Here is a 25,823-nt window from a genome sequence, read left to right as displayed (position 1 = left end):
TAAATAATTTATAACTTTGGAAAAAAAAATATTTCGGACGAACAAGAAAATATGTATAAACTTTTTGTACATCTATTTTGGGTCAAAAAAAGTTCCTATCGTTTGAAAAAAAATCCCAGGTCATTTCTTGGCTGACTTCTCCTGGACCTTCTCGAATATTACCGAATTATTTTCTGTATGGTCGAAACTCCTTCAATTCGAAGTTATTCAGATTTTCGTATTGGTTTCAAGGAACCAGGATGGGAGTACAAGGTCTATTATAAATTTTAGAATGAATAATCACAGTGATTGAGCTGTTGAATCGGAATCTCATTTATTAGCTCATACGGGAAAAACCTGAGGCATAAAAACCCATAACGTGATAACGATCTTATTTTTCATATATTATCGTTACGTGTACAGACTATCATTATATGATATCAAATCGACCTAATGCAAAAATGTCTGTGTATTTATTGTGTTGGAGCTGTAATTGTAGTTGAATATATCCATAAAGTTATAGAGACAAATTTTTAAATGAATGAATACATTTTTAATAAATTTACGTATTGATGTACGGGAGAGAATACAGTCATTTCAATTTTGCTGTCCCTACTTCTTTTACTGGCAATGAGTCAGTCGCAATTGTCGAAGGTTGGCGGTTGTAGATGTACATGTAAACGCATTAGCGTTCGGTAGAAATAGACATCACAATCTAGATGTCCGTTGTTAACAATAATGAAAATAATCCTGAGCGTAATCTTAGTAAACATTAAATAGTTAACGTTTAGCGAATTGTCATGAACATTTAAACTCTAATTTCGGATAACGGACATCAATTCCAAGCTATTCCGTGATCATTACTGTCAATCAAATTTCATATAACACCAAGCTGAGGCTCTTACATCGACATTTGATTGATCTCCGAGTACTAACGGTCCTAATCTTTGCCACAGTTCCGCATGAAGAAAGGGTTATTCGTACAGCTTCTCTCAAATTGTCTATTGCATAATGTCATTGATTCTATTAAATTGTCTGTTTTCAATGCATAAGTTGAAAAACTAATGTTGTCTTTGGCAAACACATATGCATTGTTTTCGAAGTACTGCACATTCGTACAGATACATACATATTTCTAAACCTTCTCGAATCTCATGTTCATATAGCAAGGTTGACGTAAATACGATACGTGTTATGAGAACATTACCCTAGAAAAAATAAGTTTTACGTGAAACTATGAAGAGTTTCCGACCGCATAAAATCGTCAAAAATTTATCTACAACTTTTTGTGAAAGATAATTAAAATTTGAGACCCAAACCTGACGATTCTTTTTTATTCATAGAATCGCGTTGAACTTCATAGAAAAATATAAATTCCTATCAAAAATTATAAGAATCTGCAACTTTATATGAAAAGTAAAAACAATTTCGGACCCAAACTAGATGTCGCATCTCTCTCAAAAAGAAAATTTCTTGCAGAAAAGTTAAGTACCTACCCAACAAAATTTAAGTCCATTATGCATCCGAAGACTGTTCTTTTCATCTTCTGTATGATAATAGACGAAAAATTATGAACTGTCACGGAAATTATGATCGTAGGATTACAGAAAAGTGAAAAAAAAAACTCCGATTAACTACGCAAAAGTACGATAATCCATGAAAAATTCTACGACAAAACTACGAAAGCGTTATAAATGACCTACAAAATTGTAGAAAATTTTTGTAGCTAAGCGTAAAAAATTTTCGCCAGGGTAGTTCAGGAAATACAATTGAAGGAAGAACTTTTTCACATCGATCCAGGACAGATGCGACCTCTATGTTCTCATAGAGCTAATGTCCGTGATAAAGACCTATATGTTTCCAACCACAGATTTTTAGGTGAAATAATGTGGGGTGCGTTCAAAGTTGATGAAACAATGGTTTTAACTGATAACGACGAAAATATTGATAGACAAACAGTTTAGTAAGAATTTGTAGTTATCAAAAAGATGAAAAATTTGGCTGATCACAAATTAAACTTGATCAATTTGTTTTCGTGCAAAGTAATAAAAACTTGCTAATACGATAATTTTGCATGTATGTACATTTTACATCTTTGAAAGTCTCGGACTAGATGTCTCTCGGTGTACCAAAAAAGGGTACAAGACCGGAACTTGATCGAATGAATTTTGTTTGGGAAAGCTACTCGTCACTACACGTCGAAACTAAGGCATTTCCAGGCTGGAATATTGTCGGAGAGCAACAAAACTTAAAAAATATTATTCCCAAAGAATTCAGTTGTTACGTATTTACCTTTTGTTCATGTGCGTAATCGACGGACTACGAACTCAAATTAGTCTGTAATAATATCATGCCTATGTGTAGATGCGATCATCGATAACCACTCATCGTGATCATAGTCATCTACCCCGTAATAGTAGAGGAGCCCAAGAGGCTAAATGGTAAGTCACTTTAGCGCTGCGAGAACCTATTGGATCATAAAGATTAGATACTAAAAAGAAAAAAAGTTCATATGATATATGCTCTTTTACTGCCGGGGGAAGTAGGTACTAATTTTCAAAAATGTAAAAAAAATTTATTATAAAGAAATACTCGAGTGCGTCAGACATTAATATCGTATACGCCCTATGTGCTTCGGGTAACAGAGAAGTATTAATCTGCCGGCTTACAAATCGGGGGTGGCAGCACGAAGGGGTAGAAAATGAAAAAAAAAAAAATTATTTAAGCTCATCAGATATTCAGGGGGAATGTTAAGTGACCTCTAAAAGGTATCCTATTCAAAAGACTGACGATTTGGATGCAATCAGAACTCACAGCCGATTTTTGAAAATGTAAAAAAAAATAGTGACCTTGAAATACTCAAGCTCATCAGATTTATATGCAGACAGTTCAGCTCGATGTCCTTGTTGTGCTAACCTATAATCTGATAATTATGTGGAGGAATTTCATTGTTCTGACAGCTTAAGGTAGTACCGTGACATGTAAAGGACACCAATAGTCAATGGCTATTGTTTTCTTTCTCACTCACTAGTGCTGTCTTTCTTTACCGACTATCGCTCACTTACTTCCACTCACGTGAATCATCGCAAGTCACCAACTTTAAAAATTATTTACAAAAAAATAAATACTGCTTGTTTATGTTTTTTTTTTGAAAAAAATTACTTGTTATATCCTCAATTAATAATTCTCAGTTTTTAAAAACAATCCTAAGAAAAATATGGCTGTTATTAAATAAAATGCTCACTCTAACTACTCAAACTACGGATAGGGAATAAATGTTAAATGTACGACTTTCGATTGCTTATATTTCAAATGGTAATATTTCAAATGGTTTCATGGTAAAGGAAGTGTTAATAAAGATTTTTTTAATCTTCATCATCAGATGAATCATCCTCATATTCGGAGTTCGAATCAATTTGATCATCTTGCGTTTCTGTACGGTGCGAGAGAGTGAGAACTAGAGAAAGAGTGAGAAGGGGAGAGAGACGCGGAGTGGGAAATACATAGTTCTCAGCACTTGCACGTACCTCACTTTATCAATAATTTTAGCTTTTTTATGTTGTAAAAACCGTCAGATTATATTATATCCGTAATTTTTACATGATTTTCTTCAAATTAAAAAAAAAAATAACCGCGCTCGAATACTTCCAGGTGACGTTTTTTTTTTGCAAACTAATTACTCGCTTATGCTCTTATATCATGATCAAATCGTCAGAATATTGAAATTGACGCTTTTTTCCATGTAATTAACTTACCTTCTATTAATCTGACGAGCTCGAATTAATTTGAGGATCGATTTTTTTTTACTAATCTGATTGGCTACCCTAGACGCACCCTTGTATATTAAGGGTTCATATATGGTGGTCGTTCATAACAGAGTGCAAGGTTTCCTCCCTTATATTGTTCTGTCGGGCTTGAATAAAACCCAAAATCCCCTCTTGGGCTCCCCTACTATAACAGGTATATTGAGTAATTTCTCCCCAGATTGATCGATTTTTTCATTTATTAATTATGATTTTTTCTTCTCTATGATCAAGCGAAGCTTTATTGGTCATTACCTGCTAGTTCGAATAATCTCAATCGATACATGATCATGAACAGCGATGAACGGCGACAAATTATGATAGGGTGGAAATGTGGATTTTCCAGAACTGGCTATCGATGAACCGGTTGTATGTTGTAATTTTCTGTCACCATGACTCAAAATTGCAAGTTAGAAACTGTGAAGCTTTCTTTTCGTATAGTTGATGCTTACTTCGCCAACGTGATTCAGGTCTATAAAGTGATCAACTATCCTGTAGAGCATACATTCTGTAAAGTCTGCCTAGTCTAAATGGGCTGTATGGCCGATACGGTCGGTGATATTACATGTACTCGAAGTTTTAAACTTTTACTTACAATCAAAGCTACTTTATCGAGTCCTAAGCAATGCAACGTCACGACAAAGTCATTGTTCTTGATTTTCGAGAGAGAATGTTTACTTACAATTAGTGTCGCATGATCTTTTATTTTTTAATAGAAAAACTAAACTAAGAATTCAGTTATGATATCATTAACGGGTAAAGTGAAGCAGATCAAGTATCTGGCACATGATCAACCCCAGAAATTCAGAACAGAAATTGAAAAAAAAAAATTTTCCATCGTCTCAACAAATTCGGATACCATTATAATATACTTTTTTTTTACCTGAAAAACGTGTCACCAGTGTTCCACCGTGAGTCGCCATTGCCTTCGCAGCTCAAATGTGTTTTGAGACTTCGATTAGCGTTAATTGGATCACTGACGAAATCCTCAACACCGTAGGCGAAGACTCGTATTGCAGTTGCGATCTCATTCACCAGACTCGTACTGCTTGTATCAAAGTGAACACCTGGAAGTTTCGAAATAACCATCAATTTAATGTCTGTATGACAATTAAGGTCATGTGGAATCAGCAGAAAATGTTGGAATATAAAAGTAGATAGAACGATAGAAGTCGAAAACGATAAGAGGCAAGAAAATGAGGCATGCAATTGAATCCCTGCGCCGCTGTGACGTACCGCGCTAGATGAATTAATTTTTTCCTGATCGTAATAATAATTTCTTCATCTATTAAAAATGCGTTTTTGATAGAAAATTTGATATAGAATACGATGGTTGTACCAAGAACTCGCCACGAGGTGGGGGCAATTTTTAAAAATCGATTTAAACATTTTGGTTGTTTATAACAATATAAATTTATTAATAGTTTTCAATGAAACTATTTTTTCATTGAAATTCATTCTTTGAGCTTTAAAATGAAAAAAAGAACTTTCTAGCTCGAATAAAACCGGAGTTATGAAGTTTTGAAAATGAGTCTTCAAGCCGAAAATCACCGTATTCTCAAATTTTCGATTCCTTCTGTTTTCCAAAATATGTTGAAAAAAAATTTTCATATGCGTATCTCTTTTTTTTTCGATATAGAACCCGTGAAAAAAAAATCAGCTAAATCAAAAACGTGTCGATCAGAAAGGTGTTCTGTTCGTAAAAGAAAGTCCTGTATATATCTTTAATTGCGCTCATACCTTCATTGCGAACAAAGATGCTGCTGACATATAAAAATAATTTCTTGAATTACGTGAGACATATGTGGTTTTTAGAAAAAACAGTTCATTTGCATTAGAAAACTCGGACCACTCGAATTTCGCAATTTCTTAAATAATAGATTAAAAAATCTGAAAAAATTCACATGAAGTACCTTTTGGTAGAACTTTGATATAAACATTTATGGGGCAGATCTGGGATGGACGAACAAAAAGTGGCCGAGTTGACGGAGAATCCCTCATATACATATTGAGTGATTATCTCTATCTTAGTCACGATTGGTTTAAACAACTGGATTTTGTTTGTGTAAGAATACAAGTTTTTTTTAATCTCGATTGTAACAACCTTACAGACTGACTCAAACTAGATGAATATTCTTACCTGTAAGAATATGAGAAACGACATTGAGAGTAATTATATCCCAATCGTTTCTACCTTACAGTTTTTATTGTATATTGACACTTCAGTAGTATAGCTATGAGAGTTCTACTTACAGATTTCTGTTACCGACACTTACCGACATTCTCCCCAGACTCAAACCCTTTACCGCGATGACGTCACAGTCTGCCGTACCGACTTGAGGTCAAAACCATGCAACCTTACCAACAGTTGTATCGGTCAACGGTAAAAATCGCACTGCTATACCAACAATTCTTATCGGTCGAAGGTCAAAATCGTGCTGTTTTACCGACAATCTTACCAACCGGGCAGAGATTCGAAAATAGGTAAAATTTGGAAGTCAAAATATTCGGCTTGTGAACAAAATTTTGCCAGAGGCTTCATCGATTGAAGAGAAGATGAGAATTATCACAACGATCGGACTCTTGAAAACGCTCGCGGAAGAATTCGAACGTCTTCAGAAAACGAGTGGAGGTACGCGGATAGTAAGAAGAAGCGATCGAGTTCACTCGGAAGATTTGGAATCAGCTTTCGAGGGGAGAATTCGAACTGGATCCATCGTCAATTTGAAGCATGAAGATGTAGAGAGATTTCTAGAAGACGCAAAGGTACTAGCTGTGACAAGACTAAAAAACGCTCTGAAGAAAGACAGGAGCTTAAAAGCCAACGTTATCCTGGCTTGTAAATTTGAAGTTAGAAAAGATGATCACGCGGTGGAAGAGATCAAATTTTTTAATACGAGAAATGAAATCATCCTCCAGACAACGGATATCAACGAATGGTTCATCGAAAACGCGACAGAGTGTTTGTTGAAAAAGGTGAAAGATTTCCAGAAAAAGGATTCAAGCTAGTCGCTGACTGAAATAATCAATTTGACTGTGAATATCAATAAGTACGTGCCACTACGAGGCGGTGTGTTCACATACACCCCGTTACCTGAGCATATCAATAATAAGAAGGCTGTCGTGAACATCAGAAACAAAGACTCTTACTGCTTTCTTTGGTCGGTCACCGCAGCTCTGTTCCCAGCCGACAATAATAATCCCAACGTGACCAGCTCGTACCCGCATTTCAGCTCAGTGCTACGATATGATGGAATGAAGTTTCCTATGTCTCTAGACAAAAACACCATTTCAAAAATTGAGAAGCTTAACCGCCTTTCAATTAACGTTTATGGTATAGACCAAGGTGATCGGAAAAAAAGTAAAATAGTACCGATTCACCTGAGTCAAAAAAAGTCTGATAAACCTGTAATTCATCTTTTAGCGATAGAAACTGGAATCATTGACGATGACGATGATGATGTTGATGTGGAAAATTATAAAAAAAAGGAAATCTTTCATTTTATTTGTATTCGATATTTGTCTCGATTAACGAGGTTTCAAATTTCTGAACGTAATGATCTTACTTGGTCGTGTGAAAGATGTTTGACTTAATTTCATTCTGAAAGATGTTTAACAAAGCACAACGTATATTGCATGAATTTGAACTGAACCAAAGTTATTCTACCTATAGAGGAGAGAAAGATACTGAAATTCAAAAATTTCAAGCACGAAGAATTCGTTCCATTCTGCATTTACGCGGATCTCGAATGTTTACTGGAACCTACGCTCAAAAAGATGGGTACAAGAACAATTTATCAGAAGCATCTTCCGTATAGTATAGCTTACTATCTACATTGTGGGTTTGACGATTCAATTTTAAAATTGTAAATTAATCGTGGAGAGACTTGGCATTCAATGCTTTGTGAATGAGTTGGCGGAATTTGCACATTCATTAGGAGTTTATTTCGAAACTGTTGTACCGATGAAACCGCTCACTTTCAATCATATCAACAAATCTCATTCAACAACAGTGTGTCACATTTGTGAAAAACTGTTCACACTCACAGACGTGAAACATCGTGATCACTGCCATTTCACAGGAACGTACCGTGGTGCTGCTCATCGACGTTGCAATCTAAATTACCAAAAATCGCACACTATCCCAGTGATATTCAACAATCTGTCGGGTTACGATTCACATTATCTGATCAAAGCACTGGCTACATCGTTCGAGGGCACAATTGAACTTCTGCCCGTCAACAAAGAAAAGTACATTTCTTTTACAAAATACGTCAAGGGAACAGATGTAAAGTTTAGATTCGTAGATTCGTACCGTTTCATTTCCAGTAGTCTTGAGAAATTAGCAACGTATCTCGGTGATGATCAGAAGTCAATCACACGTGAATTTTATCGAAGCTCGGATCAATTTTAGTTATTGACCAGAAGAGTAGAGTTCCCGTACGAATACATAGACAGTTGGGAGAAGCTCGAGGACAGATGGCTACCATCCAAACAACAATTTTACTCAAGATTAAATGATCGTGATATATCAGACGACGACTATGCACATGCATGTGAAGTTTGGCAAACTTTTAACGTTCAAACTTTGGGAGAGTATTCGGACTTGTATTTACAGACGGACGTGTTTTTACTAGCCGACGTTTTTCAAAACTTTCGACAGAGCTGTTGGACAACGTAAAACCTGGACCCGTTACATTATTACACCGCGCCCGGTCTGTCGTTTGATGCGATGTTAAAGAGTACCGACATCGAGCTCGAGCTTCTCACCAATATAGATGTGGTTATGTATATCGAAAAAGGTATTCGTGGTGGTGTGTCACAGTGCTCGAACAGATACGCAAAGGCTAACAACAGGTACATGGGGGAGGTATTCGATCCTGAGGTCGAAGAAACTTATCTCATGTACTTTGACGTTAATAATTTGTACGGTGCTGCTATGAGCTTCGCTCTGCCATACAGTTCCTTCGAATGGGTATCAGACTTCGGACGATGCGACGTTCTTACCATCTCGGACGATGCGGAGTTTGGTTACATACTGGAGGTGGATTTGAAATATCCTGAGGAACTGCATGAAATTCGTAAGGATTTACCACTGTGTCTGGAGCACTATATACCTCCGATCTCGAATAGTCAGCAACCGAAATTGACGCCCACGCTACTTTCCCGGAAAAACGACGTTGTTAACTATAGTGTTTTGAAACAATGCTTACAATAAGGCTTAAAATTACTCAAAATTCTCAAAGTTCTCAAATTCAGGCAAACCCCGTGGCTCAAGAAATACATAGAGATGAATACCGATTTGCGGAAAAAATCTCAAAACAAATTCGAGAAAAATTTTTAAAAACTGATGGACAACGCAGTTTTTGAGAAAACAATGAAAAATGTTACGAAGTATAAAGATGTCAGGCTGATCACGGAATAGAATGGAAGATACGGTGCTAGAGCTACTATAGCTAAACCCAATTTTCGTAGCTGCACCGTTTTCGACAAAGATATAATTATCGTCGAAATGAGTGAGACGAAAGTCAAGTTGAATAAACGATTGTATGCAGGTTTCTCCATTATGGATCTGGCTAAAGCATATATCTACGATTTTCATTATAATTATATTGAACAGAAATTTGGCAACGGAGCAAAATTGATGTAAACGGATGCCGACTTGCATAAATTCGATACGTCTGATCATCCGCTTGACAACGTTTATGGAATGCCTCTAGCGAACAAAAAAGTTCTCGGTTTGATGAGAGATGTGAATAACGGAAAAATAAGGCTGGAATTTGTAGGATTAAGAGCTGAATTGTACGCATTCCGAGTCTTGAGAGATGAGAAAGACAATAAACGTGTCAAAGGTGTTAAAGGATCAGCGTTGAGAAAAATAACTTTTAACGATTATTTGTAATGTGTTTTGAACCATGAATATTTGTCTACAAATCAGCATTTGATATTAGGTCGAAAGCACGACGTGTACACCATAGGACAGCAGAAAGTGACACTGAGCTGGAATGACGACAAGCGGATCGTGTTTCAAAACACAACCGACACGCTTCCGTGGGGCTACAAGCCTGCACTTTTGCCTTGTAATTTATCACTGTACCATGATGTATAAAATATTGTTATGTAGGATAGTGAATAAGAACGCTCCGAAATATGAGAAATTGTACAACGATGCATATGTCCGTCGATTGTCTAAAAAATGAAGATGCATACTTGTTATGTGTCGGTTATGAAATGAAGAGGCACATACGTTTTGACAAAAAATTTATTTATTCACATGTTACATGTCCGATTCGTTTATCCAACTGTTGTGTGTATCGTCAAAACCTAACCATTAAACATATATTTTTCTTCCACGCTTCATGAGCACCTTCTCCACCAGATAGATATCCGGATGTTCAACCTTGAGGAGCTCTTCTTCGTAGAAACCACCAGCGACGGGTTGATCTCGGTAGTCTTTGAGCTTGTACGTCACAGGATGAGTATTTTCCACTTGACTTGTCGTGAACATTTCAGTCATCCAATTGGAAGTGTAACCTTCCTCGAAGACATTTTTGAATTTGCCGATTTGAACTTTGTCGCCGGATTTGAATTTTGCCGATATGGAAGGTATCGCTCGAAGCCCTCCGTACGCCTGACGTGATAACAGGCTCTAGTTTGCAACGGTGACATCCGATGGTTTCATTCTTATGGTACGGTGTTTGGCGTTGTTGTAAGCCGAAACCAAATCAGATAAGATATCGAGCCACTTGTAGCTTCCTAGCATGCTGAACCGTCTCCACATTTCACTTTTCAGCGTGCCATTGAAATGTTCACAGATCGAAGCCTTCAAATCACTGTACGTGGTGTAAAGTTTGATTACGTAGCGTGTCATAAGCGATTGAAATTTCGAGTTGTAAAATTCCGTTCCTCTGTCGACGTGTAAATTTTCCGGCACCCGTCCTTGAACAAGCACAGATTCCATTGCCTTTGTAACATCATCTCCAGACTTGCTCTTTATCCGTACAGCCCACGCATACTTTGAAAAAACATCAATGACTATGAGCATGTACTCGTAGACTGTGTTTTGTCCAGCGTACAACGTCATATCAACAAGATCCGCCTGCCAGGTCTCGTCGATGCCGCGCACGTTTACACGTCGACGCGGGTAATTTTGGCGTGCAGGCTTATGCAGTTCCGTCACCAGTGCTTGCTTTTCCTCGTTCATATTCCAACGCTCTTAGTCGGGTGTCGGATTGAGAAATGTTATCAGCGTTTCGAATCGACAGGTCTCTGCCTGTTTGAAAGTCTGTGTAAAAGGTATCCAAGGCTTTCTCCGTGATGAGCTCTAAGGCTTTAATCATTTGATCGAGGTTGTCGATTTGTTTTTGCAGCACGTTGAATTTTCGTCTCAAGATTTTCAAAGTTACGGCATTGTTCGGCTCTGCGGGATCTGCGACATTGCACAGTCTCTTGTTCCGTATATCGTCACGCCCGTCCGCTGTTATTTAAAATCCGACACCCCGAGAAGCGCGAGTGCTCGCGTCCGTGTTTTCATCCAGATGCCGTCCAAACACGTCGACGCTCATCTCGGTAATGAATGCAAAAACGATGGGAGCTGCTGAATAAATGATTCCTGCTTCGCGTAGCTCTTCAATAATGGAGATTATTTTGTTATTGTGACTCGGATTTCCCGCTGCCTGAGATGCCAGGAGTAAACGAAGACGCTCCACTAACTCGTTTGGATCATCCCAGAAAACGCATTCCGTTTCAACACCTTGTGGAGTAATCATAGCTTGCGGAAGTAGACCTTCACCCTTTCGGCGAGGTGATGAGGAATAATCCATCAATTCGGCAATGACATTTTTGAATTTGTAACTGTTATCGTTTTGAACAGCCCCATCGGATGAGTTACTACTGGTTTGAAAACGTCACTCCGTTTCTGAGTTGCAGATTCCTTGCCCGACTTGAGCAATCTGTGTTTTCGACGGATCGCAGCACTTGCTAGAGTGATCTGATGTTGGACATCTTTTTGCTTGGAAATTTCAGAGCTCTGCATGTTGACGCAACTGAGTCTGCAACGCTATTGCGTCTCTCGCTCGGAAACGACAGATTTCATTTCTTTTCCAGGCTAACAGAAGAATCGAATCCCCTTCTGTATCGTCCTTGGTTAAGCTCACTGTCTTTGTCGATCAGAAGAAACCCGTACTTCTCACCGTTCCAGCATGCAGAGCACACACTTTTGAACTCCATGTAAGACATATCGGTGTTTACATGGTCGTTGCATACGTGTCTCAGGTTCATATCGTCTTGTTCGAATAACACGAGTCAGTTTACGTTGTCGCGCACGAGATGTTTGAGAATACGCGCGGACGTCTGACAGAGATAGAAACAGTCAAAGTCGTGATGTCTACCCATGCAAAAGTAGTCACTCATATTGTCCTGCTTTTCGCACGCTACATCGTCAAATATGATTATTGAGTTGGGCCGTGCTCCTTCCGGTGTAATCACTTGCTCACGCTCGTTAAACGCAGAATACTCCGTATACTCAAGATGGTCCAAAAATTGCTTTAACAATTGGTTTTTAGGTTGGTTAAGAGATTTCGAGTAGATGTAGATATTTTCAAATCTGAGTCCGTTGGCAAACGGTCAAACGTAGTTTATAAAATACCCTACAACGATTGCAATCAAGTTTACATAGGAAAAACTGGCCGCCATCTAGACACTAGACTCGAAAAACATCAACGCAATATACACGATAATGAGGATCGACATACTGCTCTAACTAAACATGTGACCAAAAAAGAACATACTTTCAACTATGACAAGGCAAACATCCTTCGTGAATAACCCAATTAATATAAACGGTTACTACTAGAAATGTGCAATATTGTAGGACATTCAAATTCCGTTAATCTTAGACAAGATGTTGAACATCTTAGCAATATTTACAAACCGCTGAGTACCGCTCACATATCACACATTGTTTAACCTTAACTAAGCACATAATTTTGATGTCCCCGTGTTACATGTTTTTACAAATATTTATACTCGTTCACCTTTACTCTGGGTCATATTTGATTCTTCTATCTGTCGTCGTTTACCAGCTGACTTAAGCGATTCAACAAAATTTTTCAGACATAGAGAATAGGGTCATAACGATACCAGTACCATTGTTTCGACATCGTTTAAACTATTTCAGCTATCATAAACCCTTTCTTTGAACCTTTTTAATATTTTGACTTATGGACTGTGAATATACATAGTTTTTTCAATTACTTACATTAATATCTTCAACACCGACACCATTAACAATCGGAAAAGTCGAAAACGTTCATTGTCATGCTATTTGAAGAACCTCCGCACGCCAAATAATATTTTATGATTCTGACTAGTGTCTCAATCCTCTTTCTTATAAAAGGTAAAGTACTCTTTGAGTTTTTATTACTTTCTATTCATAACAGATATCTAATATGTTCTCACTAACCTACAATAGACAATAGCTTTCAATAGTATTACATCCATAGTAATTTATGCCTTGTTGTAAAATATTTTTTGTTCCTGACAGTCCAATAAAAAAATTAATCTTTCCAAGAAGGGCCCATATCCGGGTCGAGACGTTAACAAAAATATACGTTATACATTTCTACGACGGCTCACCGAGACTCAATAATGTATTATCAACGAGGTCGAGAATTCTTACCCTTCCCATCCAAAGTGCGAACACCTCGCGTCCTACCAGTACCTTCAAAAGTTGGTGGTTTTCTACCGTTTCTGATTCCTATTTTCGCTGGACTTAGTACTACAGGCGCGTTAGCCGGTGGTGCGGCAGGTATAGCAAAAGCTGTGAACGATTCAAGTGCTGCTAGACGAGAACTGGGAGAGAGCAAACGACACAACAAAACTATGGAAGCTATCGTGTTGGGCAAAGGGCTTCATATGGAAGCGTACAAAACAGGTCTTGGTTTCTATATTTCTCAAAACTAGATACGGTGCTACCACGTCGAGCGTTGACTGATTGGGACTTGTTGATATATGCAAAAATCTTCAAGGTCCCGCATTTCTGCGGTGTTTTCATGCGAAACGAAATGCCCGAAAACGGTCCACGAAAAAACGTGTCAGCTATAATCAACCTTAACGACAAAGACGGTCCGGGAACACGCTGGGTTTCATACAAGAAACGCGACAATAATATCGATTCCTTTGACCGTTTCGGCAACCTTCAACCACCCTCAAACCTCATAAAATACCTCAGCGTTGGTAGTGTTAAATACAATCATGAAAGGATTATGATACAATTGAATGCGGACACCTGTGTCAGAAATTTCTAAGTGGTGAGCTACATAAACATGGTGCATGATTCATCAAAGTCAGTCGACCACTCGCAGTCATGGATGATTTGTTAACGTTAACGATTTCTGGAACCTCTTCGATTTTCTAGGCACAATATTTCCCACCGATCAAACTTGCTCGTAATGAAAGTTATGCTCTTTGCTTGGTAGAATTGTTGACCTTCAATTCGATTCCCAACGTTGATCTTGGTCACAATAAAATTTACGTAGCTGACAAAGTGATCACCATACCTACCGGCAGCTACGAGATCGAGGACATAGAGAAGTATCTTCAAAACGTGCTAAGAAATACAGATATCAGGCTCGCCATCAAACCAAACAATAATACATTACGCAGTGAAATCACACGCATCCACACGATTAACTTTGAGCCGATGATTCCATTGCTCAACTTTTGGGATTCACACCACGTGTATTGGAGGTTGATGAAACTCACGAATCAGACGTGCCTGTAGCGAAACTCAAGGTCAACGCGTTGCGAGTCGAGTGTAGCATTACAACGCGCGCCCACGTCAACGGACACGTAGTACACACTATTCCCGAGTTTTTCCCGACTGTCCCACCAGGATGTCAGATCGTGGAAGTACAGTCGCACGTAATTTATCTTCCGACCACCGTCAGGACCATAGATCACGTTCAGCTCCGGTTGGTGGATCAAGACGGAAACCTGGTTGATTTTCGTGGAGAAGTTATTACTGTAAGACTACATATCAAATCGCAATAAACGATGGGGATTGTATATAACGGACTGTCAAAGAGTAGGTATATCGGTTATTCGGCACGTCCCGATCAAGTCAGTCGTCGATCGATTCTCGAACCGTTAACACCTCGAAACGTAGCGTTCCTGAGAGCTCTGGGTCTGAAACTGACCACTTATGGAAGAGGAATTTCCGGCAACTAAAAATCCGATTTTACTGTTCTATCAACTGCTACGTACCATGGAGAAAGAAATCTCAAACATTCAAACAGCAGTCGTCTTTGACGAATCCGTTGCGCATTACGAGATTCACGCTCACAAACCTTACGCCTCGTCAACTTTCAACAACAGCGATGAAATTCGAATCACCGTTCAGGATTAGGATTGATGCATATTACCCAGCCGAAGTTCGGTACATATCCGTGGACGACTCCTCGAACCTGATGGTACAGCTACTGTGAACACACAGCTTGTAAACAACGCGATCTGTCATCTGTTTGAAGAAATTCGCTACGAAATTAATGCAGTTGAGATTGACAGAAGCAAGAACGTTGGCTTGACAAGTCTCACGAAGGAATACGCTTTCCTGCACCCTGGTCAGACTTGGCTGATGGAGAACGCTGGATGGCTTGATATAAAAGAGAAGAAAAAATTAACCGATGCCGAGGGTAATTTTGACGTACTGATACCGCTCAGCATGATATTGGGTTTTGCTGAAGACTACCGCAAGATTGTTGTCAACGCTCAACATGAGTGAATTTTGACGAGATCAAAAACTGACGTCAACGCTATCATGCAGTTTCAAGAGGAGGAATTCAAAATCACGATCAATGCAGTGGAATGGCTAATACCGTATTTGAAACTCGCGGATCAGAAAAAAGTTGACCTACTAAATTTCATTCAGAGAGATCCGCCAATTCCGATGAGCTTCCGCAGTTGAGAATTGTACGAATATCCCTCACTTCCCAAAACATCGAAACACGTTTGGACTGTGAAAACTTCCACTCAGCTTGAAAAACCTCGGTACGTCATTTTGGGTTCCCAAACAAGTAAAAGAAACAAGACCGGCAAGAACGCAAGTCATTTCGATCATTGCAATATCACGGACGTCAAGCTATTTTCAAACTCTCAATCTTATCCGTACGATAACCTGAACCTCAACATGAGTCGTAATCTGTACGCGCTCCTGTACGAGATGTACGCAAACTTCCAAGCTACCCACTACGACAAGAACCCCGAGCCGTTGTTGACAAAGAGTGAATTGCTTCGAAACGTCCCCATATTCGTTATCGTTTGTTCAAAACAAAACGAATCTCTGAAGTACGGACCTGTCGACATCCGTCTTGAATTTGAAGCTGAAGCCAACTTTCCCGCTGAAACACCGGCGTACTGCTTTATTGTTTACGATCGTATTGTCGCATACAACCCGCTCAGTGGTGGGGTGAAAAAGTTAGTATGAAAGCTGACCCGTTCCCACCATCTCGCACAGTTCAAAGATGGAGCTTATCGTTAACATACAAGGCTTTCGTAGACCTTTCAACAATACCTTTACATTGAAAGAATTAGCTATAATTCCAATCTACTCGGAAGCATCTCCATCAATGTTTTTCTTTAAGCCAGCTTACGAATGGGATTGTCTGGACGTTAAATACAAAAGCCAAGATTCTTGGTTAGAACGCGATTTTTACGGTTTATCTTGGAGCTGTGGAACCATACCGATTGAGCAAGTTGAGTCGACCATTGAAGACAGGATGTGCAAAGCTGAAACCGGGTACGTAAATGGAGAAGAAAAACGAAATTGGTTGCTCAAAATCGTCCCGAAAGTTCAAATCATCGATATGCTGGAGTCAGACTGTCCGTCGCTTTAAACCTTGCAAAAAACTTTAGCTGTGTCTCTTAGATGCGACGTTCATACAATACCCAACGCAATCTGTGCAGCACAAAACGTTTGCATACTTCAAAATTGGCTACAAAATCATCATACTGTTCGGATGGCGAGGGTGTACGATTTGTGTAACTGCGCAGAAGCGTCTACAAGAACGGTCCCGCATTCCTGGCGAATATATCACCCTGGTTATGATACTGTTGAATAGAATTATTGTACTATCGTTGTGAAGTAATTGTCAACCGTACTCTAAAAATTGTACTCAATGAAACTGTTTTTTAAAGAATATTCATGAAATAATTTTACATCTTCACCTTCACCTTAGCTCTCAAGAGAGAATTTTTTTTAATACAAAGCTTATGTAAGATTCAACCTTGCTCTCCATCCTTGACCGAGCTGTACTCAAACCGAGTTATGTTTCGCATTCCTAGAGCGATACTAACCCAACACCGCAGATCCTTGGCTCTGAATGTATACTTCCGCAGCTATCAGTCGACCTTGCACTCTGGTCTTGACCGAACCCGTCCAAAATTCATCGTAGAGTTCACATTACAGTTACAAGACGCAAACGCAGCTCGAAACCCTCCAGCGTTGCTTAGTGGTGTTTGAAGTAGCATTTTCTCAGATTTGAAGATTCAATTATAGATACAATTACAAGGTACAAAACGTACGTAGGATTAAAGGTATACAAGATGGTTAGGCGATGAATAAAAAATTATTTATAATTTCAATCTTTTTCTGTGGTTTATTGAACGTAAGACTTCCACAGGACACTGGATATTTGAATGTGATACTCAGATTATACGTATACGAATTCAAGTTGACCGTACGGTCCGCCAAGATAGCGTAGATGCAACCGTATCTCCTGACTGGCTGCCGTCACCTTCTGGAACTAATCTTTATCATCTTGGAGGGCCTTGGTCAGTCGGTTCGGCAGAAAAATCGTGAAAGAGTCCTTCAAGTCCAGAACGATTTTGTCACCAAATTTCGTTTCAGCCTGACAAATGCCACTGACTAGTTATTCGAAGTATACTTCGATGTCCGAAAGCTTTTTCAAGGGCAGAAGTGTCTTCAGGCGAGCGACTTCGTTCAATTTTGGAAAGTCCATGATCGTTACTATCGAGTTGTGTGTGCTCAAAATGTCTTGTGAGTTGATTGAGGTCAGATCTGATTTTCAGCAGATGTTTCACTTCTCCAATATTCTTGATGAGCAGTTCTCGTCGTGTCTTCAATTCACGTTGTTGTTTTAAAGCAGTTCTCATTTGCAAGAAGAACAGCTTCAGACTGGCGATGAAGTTTTCACTTTTGACTTATATAACGTTTCCCCACCACATGATTTGAAATTTGGTGGGGGGTAAGGAATGTCACGTGGTCGATATCAAATACGTATGTTTGTGTATGCGCGCGCAGCTTTTAGCATTTTCAGTGAGATAGTAACCCAACATCGCTGATCCTTGTCTCTGAATGTACCGCGGCTATCGGTCGACCTTGCACTCTGGTCTTGAGTAAACCCGTTCAAAATTCATCGTCGAGTTCACACGACAGTTACAAGCCAAAAAGAATGTCACGTGGTTGATGTCAAACCGGAATCTTAGTAAGTGAAAAACAATTTTCAGAACCATTAATTTTGGAATGTCGCGTGATTGATAACGTGGGAAAGGAATGTGAGGTGGTTGATGTTACACATCAGCGATATCCGAGTGGATAAACAACAATTCTCGGAACTATTAATTTTGGAATGTCACGTGGTTGATAACGTGGGAAAAGAATGTGGGGGCGGTTGATGTTACACATCAGCGATATCCGAGTGGATAAACAACAATTCTCGGAACTATTAATTTTGGAATGTCACGTGGTTGATAACGTGGGAAAAGAATGTGGGGGCGGTTGATGTTACACATCAGCAGTCCTACCGTGGGAAAGGAATTTGGAGTGGTTAATGTTACATATCAGCAGTCCTATCGTGGGAAAATAATGAGGGACGGTAAAAAAGTTCTCGCCCCCGCTGCACCCTTCACCATTGGCAGACGAGCACCACATAAAGATTTTGACCTTCGGTCGGTAAGATTGTCGGTAGAACAGCATGATTTTGACCTTTGACCGATAAGAATTGTTGGTAAAGCAGTGCGATTTTTACTGTCGACCGATGCAACTGTCGGTGAGGTTGCATGGTTTTGACCTCAAGTCGGTACGGCAGAATGTGACGTCATCGCGGTAAAGGGTTTGAGACTGGGGAGAATGTCGGTAAGTGTCCGTAACAGGAATCTGTAAGTAGAACTCTCATAGCTACACTACTCACTTCAGTGTCCATTATTGAACTGACCGCAATCGTCCTGCAGGACGACATGACAGCTATGTCGATATGTTCCAAGTGTTGTTGTTTATTTACTTATTCAACTGGCGCAAACAGGCGAAATGTCAAATCAGCGAAGTAATACTGTAGTATTACTCTACATATATATAAAAATAGAGTGTGCTCTTTGAAAATTGAATATTCATCCAATAGTCACCAATTTATCAAATTTAAACAAGCACCAGAATTATAAAAAAAAGAGAAGCACACATAATCAATAAACTACGAAAAGGCAATAAGGGCTATTGAATAAATTAACGGGCGAAACTGGACAAACACGAGGATAAAAGCATACCCGAATCGCTATTGATAAGCTTAAATTATACACATATTTATATTCTTTCTACAGATTATATACATTTCATACAAATAACGCTGATTTTACTATATACACGATAAGAAATAATAGTTCGAACGATTTTATCAACTGGTTATAGGTACATTCTGTTTATGCGGTGAAGATGATGTACGAAAGTATTTTTCATTTCAACTTATTAATGCGTATTGTAACGGGCATTACGTCACAAACATTATATCGCTCGAGTTAATTCGTCAAAGGTCGATGCAAGAAGTTTGGACACGTGCAGGCCTTGAAGTACGATATCTCCGTCAAAAAAACATAGAGAACAGATCCTAAGACCTTTCGGAAATTTCAAGCGTGTTCTGCTTTTCACAATCCATTGGTCTTTTCTGAGACAAGATTCTGACTTTAACATATCACTAGCAATAGGTTAAAATACGTATTGTTCAATTTTTCAATTATTTTGCAGATCTTTGCCGTAATTGGAGAATGATGTGGAAAATCTTCCGTCTCAAAAATCCTGGCCTTAGAGATTACTCATTGTTAAACTAATATGGTTCAAAATTATTAGGAGCTTCAAAACTTGCTTCGAAAAACCAAGTCCTCTTAGTCCTCAGAAGATTGAAAATGAACAGGTACGATCTTGGGATCGTATAGAGCTACCAGACGAAGCTAAATATTTAGAATAGCGAAATGAAAATTAATACCATTTTGTTCACTGAGATTTTAGTAAACAGCACTGCAAGTGCAAAATACTTATCTCCTTCGGAAGATATGTTTGTATTGAATAAAGGAAGAGTGTTCACGTGTAAGAATGGCGAAAATCGATCCAGAAATAAGGTATTGGGCTCCCGTACAAAAGTAATCAAATAGCGCTGGTATATTGTACTGTAAAACTGTTACTTTGTGTACACTCGGCTGTTCTCCCCGATCCGATCAACACGAACGTCGCTCGAGACTCGCCGCACAGAGAAGTGGGTAGGTGTAGGATTCCGGTCTGCGCCCTAAGTGCAAAGAAACCACTGATCTCTCTATACACTCGATACGAGATGAGCCCCCAGTCGTGACCCTGATTGAATTGCGCCATTTTGAGGAATCTTAGCGCCAACTGGTGAGGGGTCGAGGTACCCGCTACACAGCGGCACGCTTAAGTTGATGTTTTAACCTATTAATTGATTTGCTGATAATTTGATACCATAGATCTGTGAATACAAGTGAAATTAAATTATTGGGGTGAACAATGGGTAGGTGCCAAATCTGCAAGAAAGCGAAAATAGGAGGTGTTGATGTGTCGTTTTACAAGTACCTAAGCAATGCATTTCCATTGTTATATTATTTTATTCAGAAACTTTGCAGGTTGAATACAACCGGTTGCCCAGCCCATGAAGTGAGAACGTGGTTCAAGAGAAATGACAAAGTTGATAAAAATCGTTTCAACATACCAATATGTAATGAAGTGGTGGTGGTGTTTGTTACTGAAGACGGAGATCCTACAGTACAAAGAGATATATGTGCATATTCTAAAATTGACGGTCCTATAAGTATATCAACTCTGTGTAAACATGTCGACCCTATGCCATATCCTTCCATCTTTCTATCTGGTCAACCGGATAGACGCCAAAGATGAAGCAAAATGAAGGAAAACGCGATATAACCGCGTTGCAATACTACAGCCATATCTTGAGCGACAGAAGTGGATTCAATCCATGTTTGAGTATGGGGAGTTTGTCATAGCAATATTGTTGATATGTGGACGAAAGTCGAAAGTCATCGTCTGTATTACATAAGAAATCAACAAAGTAAATTACGAGCAGAAATGTATAAAGGAGTAATCCATTATCTACACAACAAAGTCGGACAGGAAAATGCGAGAATAGGAAAAATGGTTACATTAACGTCTTCATTTAGTGGGAGTCCACGAGCTTTACAGCAAAGATTTATTGATGCAATGTCAATATTGCAAAAATATGGCAAGCCTTTATTTATATCCATGACCTGTAATCCTAAATGGAGGGAGATTGTCGAAAATCTGAAATTTGGTCTAATTGCAACGGATCGACCAGATCTCATAGCGAGAGCATTTTATTAAAAAGTTAAGGAGTTAAAAGCAGAATTAACTGTCGAAACCGTATTTGGAACATGTGCTGCCTATGTTTATGTTGTCCAATTTCAAAAACGAGGTTTACCACATGTTCATATGTTGTTTTGGCTGAAACAAGGCAGCAAAATTCGTGTTGCAGATGTCGTCGACGAAATAGTTTCGGCAGAGATACCCGATAAGACGAGATATCACTGCACTTGTGGTGAACAAAATATGAATTCACCTTGCATGGATATGAAAACAAATCGATGCACTGAACGATTTTCCAAGGATTATGTGTTGGAAACCAATTATTGTTCGAAGGGCTATCCCATATATCGTAGACGAGATGACGGAAACGTTATTGTTTTCGATGCGAAAAAAGATGGGACACGCAGAACTGCTAAGAATAGAAACGTTGTGCCGTATAATACGTATTTCTTATTAAAATTTAATAGTCACATTAACGTAGAGATATGTGTGATGGTGCAATGTATTAAATACTTATTCAAATACTGCTATAAAGGTCATGATTGTGCAATTGTTGAAATGCAGAATGTGCAAAGAGATCATAATATTATATACAATGAGGTTGACGAATATATACCGACGCGATATGTTTGTCCACCTTAGGCAATGCATCGTCTATATGAATATCCGATGAATGAACAGTCTGGCGCTAGATACAGATTAACAGTTCATTTAGAAGATGAACAAGTAGTATATTTTGAAAAGGATCAGGAAAAAGTAGCTATACATAGAAATAAGGAATCCACATTGGTTGCATGGTTTTCTTTGAATAATCAAGATGTTGAAGCACGCAAGTATTTGTATTGCGAAATTCAAAATTATTACGTATTTAATATACAGAGTGGTCGAAACGAAAGAAATTTGTAAAACCTGTTTTGAGTAGAATGTACTTTGTGAGCCCGAATGAAAGCGAACGTTATTATTTGCGAGTATTATTATTAGACGTTCGAGGAGCTCAATCATTTCAAGATATACGGAATTATGATCGTACAACATATCCAACCTTTCTCAAAGCGGCAGTTGCGCGTAAGTTAGTTTTGGATGATTAAGAATGGGATAAATGCCTTACCAAAGGTTCGAGTCTCAAATTTCCGACCGCGATATGTCGCTTATTTGCTTATATATGTGTGTGTTTGGTATGCCAATTAATGCTCGACAATTATTTGAAAAATACAAATATGAGTTTGTCGATCATAATGAATACAACGAACAAAAAGCTTTGCTAGTGAAAAATGAAATACTTATATTACACGGTTTTACATTGCAAATCTTTAATTTACCGGATATTAAAGAAGGTTTCATATTAGCCTGTCATATAGATATTAATGACAAGGATCTTGAGAGTATGATTGCGTCCAAGCAGGTAGTCAAAGTATTGGTTGATAGTTTGATCAAAAATCAACGAGCTGTATTCAATGCAGTTATGGACGCCGTTCGCGATGAGTCTTCTGATAAGCTTATTTATTTGGATGGCCCCGGTGGCAGTTGCAAAAGCTACTTACATAAACCTTTATTTCCTAGTTAAATAGTGAAAATATCATCGCCACAATGGTCCCAAATCTCAAATCTTCGGACAAAAATAGAAGGTATTGTGTAATCACTACAAAACACGGTGCCCGGCGGTTTTCGAGGTTTCTGAACCCGAATCTGAAGTCAAATTTTTGAAAAACAAGATGGCGGCCCAAAAGTAGCGGAAAATTTTTTTCAAAATTCAAATAATCTTTACAAAATGTGGTACTCAGGGGTTTTCGAGGTAGCTGAACACGAATCTATTTTGAAAGAACAGAAGAATATGCTAATATATATTTCTGTGGGATATAGTAGATAGGTAAAGCATTGAAATGAACAATACAAATTCGAGTATATTTACTCAATTGATGAAAAATTACATTGAATACAAACAGTTAATGAATAAACCTATTTTTTAAATTGAGAAAATTAATCGCTATCTGTAGTCGCAGCATAACTATCGTCATCAACATCGCTAAAGTCACTAGATAAAACGTCTTCATTATTGTGAACACGAGTTGACTTTAACAACACAACTGCGTCGCGTGATAAGGATTTGGCTGCCTTTGCTGGCAGCTTACGTAAACTGGAAATGACAGGGTCGGACGAAACCAAAAGCCGCGAGAAAACATCTTCCATATTGTCCTTCCTACTAAATTTTCTGGAAAAATCTTGTCGGAATGATTTTATGTATTTATTACAAGCTTCCTGGGCTTCTTCTGACATCTGTCCTATTGGCAGCATCGAAAATTGTAGTATTTTCGCCCCGTGAATTAACAGTTTGTGTACAGTAGTGGGCATATGGTACTAACCATATAATAGCATGAATTTACGGGCTGTAGCAAGAGCGTATTCTTCAAACTTCTGTACATTTATCTCAAAACCGCACGAAATCACTTGTAAGATTACGTGGAATCTTTGTATTAAGTTTTCATCTAGACCCGTAATAGATGTAGAAACGCTTGAATTTTGAAAAAAACGACGAGCGGTATTCCCGTCGTTTGTGCTAGCGAAACCTTGTTTTGGCTAATCAATTAAAAGGCCCAATTTTTCCCGGAAACCTTTTTGTATATTTTTTTTTACGATCCTCGATGCTTTTCTTATTAGAGGACCATTTTTCAATTTCTAATTTGTACGAAATATGTAAAAAGCACTCAAAAAACCGAATCCAGGCGTGCAGGGAAGATATTTCGTACTGTAAATGATTTTCGTGTATCTTTTTTTTCAAAATCTTGTCGATGTCGTTAACCCTCAGGGTACGCAGTATAAAAAAAGTCACTTTCGGTACGCACATGGGTTAGGCTAACCCGGCAATTTTAATTGGCTGTATCTTGGGCTGTATTTTGCCAATTTAAACGTTTTTTTCCAATCGATAGGAAATTTCCTATTTATTATGTATTCGTGTATGTTCATAGAAGAAGTTTGATACGCAGTGAATTTTGAAGTTATTTGGACAAATTGATCAAGTGGACCGTTTTTGGTTTGAATCGCGTAAATAATGTGAATGTAAACTATGAAGCTATAGTCAGAAAAGTAGACAGAAACTGATTATACGATATTAAATTTGAAGTTCTTCATACAATTATTAGTGATTATAAGTGACATGTCGTGACTATCTAACAAATCATTTAGGAGGTCAAAGTGCCAGTATAGAAACTGAGATGATGTGACCTAATTCATCCTAGGTTACTTTGACATGGAGAAAATAGGGTATTCTAGGGCAGAGAAGGAACAAAAAATAAGATGAGCCGACAGCAAGTGAATGAGAACAGAATAAGAAAATTCAACAAGTTGATAAAAATATTATAAGAGGTATGTGAAACATGAACTATCTACGATGTATTCAACCCAAAAGAAATGCTTCCATTCGGTATTTTGATATACAAAATAATCAGACAAGTCATATACTAATTGTATATACTATATTTGAAATTGTGATCTGTTACCCATATGGGGCTATGTATCTGTCAGATGAAATAATTTCATATTTCAATATCTTTCGCTGTTCACATTCACATTATACCGAGTCTCACGTATAGTTTTATGACTTTCATTTAAGATTCATTAATACAGTTCTATTGATTTTTGCATTTATGAATCTGAATATAAGCTTTGTTCGTGTTTTAGATTACATGTAAATTTGTGTTAATTTTTCTTTGTATGGAACTTTAGTATTATATGATGATATTTTTATCTAGAGTTGGCAACAGTTTATGATAGTTTTAAATAACCCGTGAACCAAGAGGGCTCGGTTTGTGAGTCAGCGTCTTGTAGGTTTATATTGATTTTTTTTTTTTATTTATCCAATAGTACAAAGTACATATTGCAGAGGTACTAGGATAAACCCAGTATCTCTGCTACATCCTACAGAATGCGATTAACGCATTGTTCGCGGGTTTGGAGTATACAAAATAATAAAAATATAACTTAAAAACTACTTAAAGTTAAAATAAATGAAAATTCTATTAATTTATAAAATAATAAAATTTCGTTAAAGTACGAATTAAATTCGCATAACATAGTCTCTTTCTCAATTATTTTCACTTAACCATGTTTTTATTTTGCTCTTAATAGTTCTCATATTTATCTTAAGACTCGTCAGTTCATTCGGTAACAAATTAAATGTTTTAATTGCAATATAATAACAACTTTTTTTATGCAATGTTTTGTTTGCTTTCGGTAATTGAATAGTTTTTGCTCTAGTTTTACAATTTGACTCTTCAAATTTTATACCAAGCTCTTTATAGTAGAACTAGCAGCCCATCCCGGCTTCGCACGGGCATATAATAATATTAAGTAATAATATAAATGTTATTTTTCTAGAAACTCACTGTAAACATTGTGTATTTTCTTTTATT

The 25,823-nt window shown here is 38.0% G+C and overlaps 1 protein-coding gene across 6 annotated transcripts in view; it reads right to left on the bottom strand.

Annotated features, from left to right (window-relative positions):
* Nmdar2 (NMDA receptor 2) overlaps positions 1–25,823 on the bottom strand; it is a 1,937,843-nt gene that overhangs the window by 1,362,795 nt on the left and 549,225 nt on the right. For all 6 annotated transcript variants that reach the window (XM_046618083.2, XM_069134406.1, XM_069134408.1 and 3 more), the window contains one exon: positions 4,666–4,849. In XM_046618083.2, coding sequence (XP_046474039.1) covers positions 4,666–4,849 — 184 coding nt within the window. The remainder of the gene's footprint in view (positions 1–4,665; positions 4,850–25,823) is intronic.

This window comes from Neodiprion pinetum, chromosome 3 (assembly GCF_021155775.2).
Source record: "Neodiprion pinetum isolate iyNeoPine1 chromosome 3, iyNeoPine1.2, whole genome shotgun sequence".
Classification (NCBI taxonomy): domain Eukaryota; kingdom Metazoa; phylum Arthropoda; class Insecta; order Hymenoptera; family Diprionidae; genus Neodiprion; species Neodiprion pinetum.
The sequence above is the reverse complement of the archived record's forward strand: the minus strand, read 5'-3'. Positions and strand labels throughout refer to the sequence as shown.